This window comes from Notolepis coatsorum, assembly GCF_963971535.1.
Source record: "Notolepis coatsorum genome assembly, chromosome: 16".
Classification (NCBI taxonomy): Eukaryota; Metazoa; Chordata; class Actinopteri; order Aulopiformes; family Paralepididae; genus Notolepis; species Notolepis coatsorum.
The window spans coordinates 61,342,952-61,351,956 of record NC_140180.1 but is presented as its reverse complement, the minus strand read 5'-3'; the positions used below and the strand labels follow the sequence as shown (position 1 = coordinate 61,351,956).

General features: G+C 45.5%; 1 protein-coding gene across 1 annotated transcript in view; it reads right to left on the bottom strand.

Moving 5' to 3' along the window:
- mcf2a (MCF.2 cell line derived transforming sequence a) overlaps positions 1-4,662 on the bottom strand; it is a 61,605-nt gene extending 56,943 nt beyond the window's left edge. Inside the window, exon 1 of the mRNA XM_084331817.1 lies at positions 4,536-4,662. Coding sequence (XP_084187943.1) covers positions 4,536-4,650 — 115 coding nt within the window. The 5' untranslated portion in view covers positions 4,651-4,662. The remainder of the gene's footprint in view (positions 1-4,535) is intronic.
- Positions 4,663-9,005: the final 4,343 nt, after the last annotated feature.

Sequence of the window (9,005 nt, the reverse complement as noted above, 5' to 3'; positions counted from 1 at the left end):
ATGTATAGATTGGGGGGAGATGACCACATCTAACTGTGCCGGGTCAGAGAGATCGAAATGTGCATGGTTTGCCTTAGAAGAGGGTGGTGGAAGAGGTGTTTCAGAGCGAGCAGGAGTCACTGAATAGCAGCACACTGAGCAGGGGATGTTGACATTCCAATCTGGAACACAGTGATAACAGCGAGTGTGGACGCAGGCGATGGAGGTTTTGACAGTAATGAAACGTTTTGAAATGTGTGAAAGGTTATTAGCAGTTGTCATGACAGCGCGTCGCATGACAACCAGAAGAGGGGCGGGGCTGTCGTTGCTATCACGAAGATCTATAAATTAAACAGTGGTTCCGGGTAAGGGCAGACTACAATCTGACTGAGACTAAGAGGGAAGAAACCAGAAGAGACTCTCTCCTCTCATCACGGAGGGGGGGGGGGGGGGGGGGAGGATGACACATCATCATTAGCTTCGGCTAACACGAGGATGGTCTTGGCTAACGACCAGGCCTGACCACCGTTGGACTGATAGACTGAACACACCGAAAGATCATTAGAATAGGCTTTTACAAGGACAATACGAATTGGTTCCCATCTGATTATGAGGTCTCTGTTTATGTAAATAAACACTGCTTCTCCTTGTAAGGTATTACGCTGTGTCAATGTGTCGAATTCTTACGAAGGTGGAGAATTATTATGGTTTGCGGATCGCACTAACGGGGAGAGATAAGGATTGTATCAGCCAGTATATGAGACGTCAGGACCATTCAAAGTACACAACGCAGAGGAGTGGATGGAGAGAGGATAACACAAGAAGATGTGATACTGGCCGAATGATCAGAATCTAACAAAGGCCTCTCTCACCTCAGGCGGCTGAAGACAGACAACAAGGCCTCTCTCACCTCAGGCGGCTGAAGAAAGACAACAAGGCCTCTCTTACCTCAGGCGGCTGAAGAAAGACAACAAGGCCTCTCTCACCTCAGGCGGCTGAAGAAAGACAACAAGGCCTCTCTCACCTCAGGTGGATGAAGAAAGACAACAAGGCCTCTCTCACCTCAGGTGGATGAAGAAAGCACAACAAGGCCTCTCTCACCTCAGGTGGATGAAGAAAGCACAACAAGGCCTCTCTCACCTCAGGCGGCTGAAGAAAGCACAACAAGGCCTCTCTCACCTCAGGCGGCTGAAGAAAGCACAACAAGGCCTCTCTCACCTCAGGCGGCTGAAGAAAGACAACAAGGCCTCTCTCACCTCAGGTGGATGAAGAAAGCACAACAAGGCCTCTCTCACCTCAGGCGGCTGAAGAAAGACAACAAGGCCTCTCTCACCTCAGGCGGCTGAAGAAAGACAACAAGGCCTCTCTCACCTCAGGCGGCTGAAGAAAGACAACAAGGCCTCTCTCACCTCAGGCGGCTGAAGAAAGACAACAAGGCCTCTCTCACCTCAGGCGGCTGAAGAAAGACAACAAGGCCTCTCTCACCTCAGGCGGCTGAAGAAAGACAACAAGGCCTCTTCCACCTCAGGTGGATGAAGACATCCGGCATGGGGCCCCAGAACCTATGGGCTTCTACAGGCTCGACAGAGGGCATCCTGACTGGATGCATCACTGCTTGGTATGGAAACGGCCCTGCCCTTGAGCACTACAGAGGGTCATGCAAACAGCCGAGAACATCTACGGTTGTGAGCTCCCCTCCAACGGACAGTGTGTTAGCAAAGACTGCAGGGTTATTAAGGACCCCAGCCACCCTAACACCAAACTGTTTCAAATGTTGCCGTCTGGCAAACTGTACGAAGTCTCAAGGCCCGGACCAGAAGACTCTGGGACACAAATAACACCAGCGGGTGGCTACCAGCCTGTGAATGGAGGAGCTACCAGCCTGTGAATGGAGGAATACAGTGCTATTTTATCGCTGTCTCTGCTAATTATTTGCGCACAATACTGATTTCCACACACTACTGTCCTGTAAACCCATGCAGTGTTTGCTAAAGGAGCCAGAGCTACTTTATCACTGATTCTACTGACACTTTGCACCCACCACACCCACACTTGATTACTAAATTGTTATTGTAATGTGCATTTGTGCTATTGTTTATCATTGCTATGCTGCTAAATTAGGAATATATTTTCTTCTTTTTCTATACTATTTATGCTGATGCTGCTGCTAGGCAGAGGAGCCAAGGACAAAGACTGTCACTCCTTGATGCTGTAACAGAATAGAAAGATGTGACAATAAAGTTGATTCTGATTCTTAACAGCTTTCCTTCAAATCTTTTCAAATTAGGAGTGCACACCTGTAGGATAAACTATTGATTTAGGTGACCCCATGACCTTTCCTCTAGCACCACCATCTGATCAAACGTTAAATTAGTTTATCTCCTGATCTGCTTTACACAAAACCTTCCACCGAACCTGTCACGTTCTGAGTCATCCTGCCTCATAAAACATTATAGTTTTATTCTCATAAAACTATAAACGTTAACTACTCCTCAACTGCACGGATTAGGGGCATGGTCAGATTTAAATTCAAGCCGTTTGAGGAAATTACATGTCTAGTTTCCCACAGAGACCAGACTGTGTAGAGAGAATGCCTCACAGTCTGAGCATGTGTTCAGTCCTTGGCATCTTGTGTACAGAGACACATAGAGACAGGCACAAGTATGAAATCACACACAGAGCAGGAAATCCCTTCTCACACACACACAAACATGTACATGGTACACAAAGGCCTAAGCTTATGCTGCTTTGAGGTCAGCAGCTTCCAGTGCTGAGGGGATTACAGTGGTGTGTGTGTGTGTGTGTGTGTGTGACGTGTGTGTGTGTGTGTGAGAGTGTGTGTGTGTGTGTGTGTGTGAGTGTGTGTGAGAGTGTGTGTGTGTATGTGTGTGTGTGTGTGTACGATGCTGTGGAAAAATAGGAGTAAAATCCACATTCTGGACTTCTACTGAAGCGGTAGCTTTAAGTGATGTATCAATGATATGACGATTCATGCTGCTTCCTCTGCTAGGAGGCTCACATGTTTCATGTGCAATTAAATAGCATCTTTAGAGGGAGTGGATTATGTGTCATATGCTACTGTGAACGAGGACTAGTGACGCGTGCTTATGGGAAAGCATCTGGGATGATAAAGTGTGTCTTTACAAGGACTATAAACCAATGAAAAGCTTTGGAAATAGATACAAGTAGCCACATTGCTGTAGATATTATAGGTTTAGAGACAAGTAGCCACATTACTGTAGATATTATATTTATAGGTTCAGAGAGAGAAGGGCATGTACTTGATGACTGGTGCCATTCATCTTACAGCAAAGGTTTAATACAGTATATGGTCTGCAGTGTGTTCTTTATACTCTATATACCCCCCCCCCCCCCCCTCTCTCTCTCTCAGCAGATCAGGCCAAAGTCATGGGGATGGCTCATATTTCACACACATCATTAGACTTAACAGACTCCAGACCAGCAGGTATAAATAGAAGCTCAGCATGATATGAACCCTAAAGTTACCTTCATGGCCCAGCCTGGGGACAACATAAGACCACATAAGAGAGACATGGAAGGGACCATTGATGAAATGATACTAGCCTGACAAGAGCTCCCCTGTCCAATCCCATCGGTCCCAGGAGGAAGCCCTACCTGCAGATGGAGCTGGCAGTCAGTCCAACCGCTCTCCATCTGATGAACTGGCAAAGAAGCTCCAGACACTGCATTGCATGATGTGATATAAATGATCATCAAGACGCACTGTGGAGAAAATTGGCTGTCTACGCATATCCTGTTTCATATCCAACAGAGAGAGATACACACACACAATGTTTCATGAGCACTTCCTCTATCCTGTAGCAATGGGAAACAATGACAGGAGCGGAGGTGGAGCGGTCGTCTGGTAATTAGAAGGTTCCCAGTCCCCAGTTCAATTCTGGCTTCTCCCGGGAGTGTGTTGAAGTGACACTTAACCGCTAACTGCTCCCCACGAGCAGGTTGGCACCATGCATGGTTGCCTCCTCTGTGAATGTGTGAGTGAATGGGAGAATGTGAGGCTGAGGCATAAGTCATAAAGTGCTTTGGATAAAAGTGCTATCTAAATGCAGTCCATGCTGTATGGTTCATTTGATATCACTTTGAAATGACATTAACTACAGTAGCTATGTCCACACCTACATATTAACCATCCATGGCTGGATTCTGTGATCTGCCGTTTCTGAGCCATATCTTGATTGTCTTCCTGAATTTATATACCAGCATCAAATCTCCGCCACAAATTATTACTATGGATAAAACAACTCCCTGCAAGGCTACTGTACATCCCAGAGTCCTGGATCAAAGCAGTAGGAGCCAGAACATAAACAATGCGGGCAGTAAGGCTGAAAATACTTGAGTATGTGCAGTCTCCTTGATGCCGATTATGATTGATTATACCCTAACAATACACAATACACAATCCAGGAGGAGGTGACACATAGTCTGTGATAAAAATCAAACTGAATGCAGCAAGAGTCCTGCAGTAAATGAGCGTGTTAGAGGGGTGATGTGAGGGCAGTGGGACGTGTACTCACGCTGCAGTGTGCTCTCCAGCTGGGAGCCGGCCTGCAGGAGGCTGTGGTAGACATCCATGTCTCCCTCAGACTCTTGCTCCGGCTCACCCTCCTCCTGCAGTGAGGCTGGGCCCATTCCCCTCCCTGCTCCTCTTCCTCCTCTCCTGCACAGGACCTTTACACAAGGCTGACTGACAAAAGTAGCAGGAGGTGGCAGCTGCTGACAGGGCTTCACATCCTCCTCACAGTCCTACAGACCTCCATCGAGTCTCGATACACAGGGGGGGAGGCAGAGAACCCTATGCCCACCTGCCTCTGCAGGTCGTCAGATCCAGTTGGGACGATCCCTGGGGCTCTGTGGAGAGTCCGATCCAGTTGGGACGATCCCTGGGGCTCTGTGGGTAGTCAGATCCAGTTGGGACGATCCCTGGGGCTCTGTGGATAGTCAGATCCAGTTGGGACGATCCCTGGGGCTCTGTGGATAGTCAGATCCAGTTGGGACGATCCTTGAGGCTGGTATTTGATCTTCCTGAGTCACCTTGTGCTGCATAGGGTGCATCCGCTCTGAGCAGCAAGGCAGCAAGGCAGCGCTAAGCACAGAAGGAGGAAGCTGTCCACACAAGCAGAAATCAGTGATTGGTCGTCCTTCTGCTGTGGCCGAGTCCTACTGCAACGAAGCACTTTTCCTTCATACACACACCAGCAGTGAGCATGCCAGGGGAGTGTCTAAACTGCAGCGCCCACAGCAGTCAGCCACTTCAAAACAAACACTGCTCCATCTGGCCACTGCCGTCTCTCTCCCTCTCTTCCATCTATCTCTCTCACTCTCTCTGAGCTCTCGTGCGTCAGCTCTGCACCGTGCAAGGCACAAGACCGGAGTCCTGACAGATGGCCAACTCCCTCCCAACTTTTCACCTCTCACTTCAGACTCCTCCTTCTTCTCACTCTGGAGTAGACTGTTGGCTGAACGACAGCACAGAGCAGTGTTGGGCCATCTGACACCGGTGTTAATGCTCCCTCCACCTTCATCCTTTTACACACATGCATGCACACGCACGCACGCACACACACAGGCTAGTGCACAATACACAGACATCTGAAAGGATCTATTGTAAACAGGTTTTATTCTCTCCTTGCTCCTCACAAACAACTGTTCTGCCCGTGCAAGTGCACACACATAAACACATTCAAACAGAACAAATAGACATTCAAACAAGAGGTAGGAAAAGAAAGGGGGTCATTGTGCGCACAACGATAGAGGCAGCCTTTCTCAACTCCCCCAGCTCTCAGCCTACAACTGCACAGAGGAGAGCACAGCTTCTGGGGCACCAGAACAGAGGGACTGCAGTGGAGAGGAATTATGCAGATGTGACAGAGTAGCGCTGCCTGAAGCCTCACAAATCCAATATTGTATCTACTTAAGCCAAGGGATTGGGGTGCTGTGCAGTTTTGCAAGACGTGTGAATTTCATATATTTAATGACCTGAGCTGAAATAATAGAGCATGCATTACTCTGCAGCAACAATCAGTTGTTTATAATACATTAGAGGAACATGCCAATGTTATGGGAAATGTCCTTCTCCAGAGTCAGACAAGAAGATAGATACCCATTTCTTCTCAGTGCGTTCTAGGGCTGACCCCTATTAGTCGAATAATCGATCGAAAGGAGCCGTAGTCGACTGCCAACCTCTTAGTCGAATGCAAAAAATAATAATAATAAAAAAAAATTAAAATTTAAATAAAAAAAAGTATCATTCTTTCCAAAAGAAAAGAGGCCTAGAAGCGTGGCTAATGCTAATGGCACGTATACCAGAGGCTAACTGCCTAAGAAAACAGGCACAGAGGCACTGAAAGAGGATTTCACCCATCTAATGAACACACTAGACTAGACAAATATCAAGATGTATCAATCAGTGGACAAATTGCATGCTTTTGCAGAGGACAAGCCCTCCTTCAGACATTAACACTTTGAATGCCAGCCACGCTTTTTGTCGTTAGTTCATGCCGACCTTTGAGTGCCCGCCAACGCTATATCGCTCGCACAGCCACACACACGCATAGGGCAAACGCTGATATATAGGTCAAAACAGATCCGATTACCCCAAGACTGGTAAAATAAATTCCTTACCTCAGATCAGATGTTATCCAAAAAGATTATTCCAATTCCTGATCGCCATTCCAAATATCGATCACGCTTATTGATTACAGTGTTGGGTACTGTAAATACATAATCCACGCTGTTCTGATGGCCGGCGATCACTTGGTCTCTTCAGTTGGCTTGACGGAAAAGTAGAGTGAGGAAACTGCCCCCCCCCCCCTTTGTCAGTCTAAAGCAGGGGTAGGCAACCCTAGGCACGCGTGCCTGCATAGGCACGCGGGGGCATTTGCATAGGCACAGGGGGCAGCATAATTTTTTTTTTTTTTGAAATATTATAGTGAAATATTTTGCACTGTTGTCGCATTTATCTTGTTGAAATCCTCCCACAGGTTATTTTTACTACCACATATTTAATTGAGACCCTTTATTTGTTTAATATTTCAATTTAGCTGGAAATACATTGCTACATCATTCAGTAACATTTGCAGAGCCTTATAACAAAAACATTATTACGGTCACCATTGTGACCAGTGGGATTAATCAACAAATTGTATTATTTATTTTTCTATTTCATTGAACATTGCACATGTTAAAAGCCATTTTTTTCTCAAAATGTGAGTATTACCAAGTCAACTTGTGTTCTTAAAACAATGACAATAAACATAGTTTTATTAGGTTGAAATAATGTGGCTGTGTACTTATTTTTCTGTTAACTTATTATGGATTGAAAACTGAAAACCTTAATGCACAGTAACTGAACTCAATATTTTTAAGTTCTGGTAACTTATTATTATATTTTTTTTACAGTGTAGTCTTGCGATCAATCAAAACGTATTTACACGATATACCTCACATTCACCCTCCATTCACATCCTGGTGTTCTCCATTAGGCCTGTAGGTGGAGCTATGACAGCACACGTACAGTACACACACCAATGGTGTGTGATGTGTCCAAAAATGAATGGGCAAATGTGAGTGAAATGGTCGCACTGTATGCAGCTGTTTGTCTGCATTGCATTCCCCCCCCCCCCCCCCAACTCAGATTTAGGGTTGATACAACCATCATAATAATATTGTTAATAATAACAATAACAATAATGATGTAATAATGTAAAAATTATTATTAAAAAGACCTGATTATGAGAAGAAAAAAATTACGATGCATGGAATATTGTTGAGGCACACTAGTTACAACTATATTTCAAACAGGCACTCCATGTCAAAAAGGTTGCTGACCCCTGGTCTAAAGTAATGGGGTGCAGTTACACAGGGAGAGACAATAGGGGGCGGTATCTTCCCAATTGAGCTCAGAGAGAGTCTGCAACACTAACCTGAGGCTCGATTGATGAAATATGAATTCAAATCGCCAATAAAAAAAAATATGACAAACAAACGCTATATAGCGTTGGCGGGCACTCAAAGGTTGGCATGAACTAACGACAAAAAGCGTGGCTGGCATTCAAAGTGTTAATGGCCGGCACTGAAAGTTTTAAGCACCCCCACAGGCCAAATGGAATAATAATAAAAAAATATATATATATATACTCCTTAGTCGGGGACAGCCCTAGTGCGTTCAGTAGAAAGCTATGCGGCTGCAAGCTAGCCTAGCTTAGCACAAATAAATGGAAGCGGATACAAATCAGCTAGCCTAGCTGATAGCCAAAAACTAGCTTAAGCTAGGCTAGCTGATCCATATCTGCTTCCAATCATTTGTGCTAAACTAGGCTAGCTTTCAGCCAGATAGCCTTCTACTGAACGCAGAGGAAATTGGTATCCATCTTCTTGTCTGACTCTGGAAAAGACGGTAAGCGCATTCCCATTATGTTGGCGTGTTCCTCTCAGTAATGACACTTCAAATCAAAGTTTTGATAGGAATCAAATGGTTTTACCAGCATATATTTTGGGGCCGTATTGGCTAGACTGTGAATTTCATACATGTGATCAGTCTTCCTGGATGAAACAACTGGATGATGCAAAACTCCTAACAGGCACTCCCCCGATGACTGACCGGTAGATTCTTGGCTTCCCATGCAGGAGATGCAGGTTTTACTTCAGGTGTTACTCCATATAAAAATAGACTATAGTAAAACCTATAGTATTCCTATCTATCTAATCTAAACTCAAGGCAGAGCAGCAGCCACGGCTGATCCAGCTAAGCAATCTCATGAGTCATTACTACACGGCATTTGCATAGTGTGTAGACGTGCACACACAAACACATAGGCCTACAATAAACATCTACAACTTTCTACAACTCCTTTGTGGAATCAATAATGTGCTTTAACATCACATCATGGTTTGGAGTGATGCTTGCCATCAACCGGAAACCTCTCGACAGGGTCGTTAAGATCAGCGGCAAGATAATTGGGAAGGACCAGGAGCCACTCAGCAGC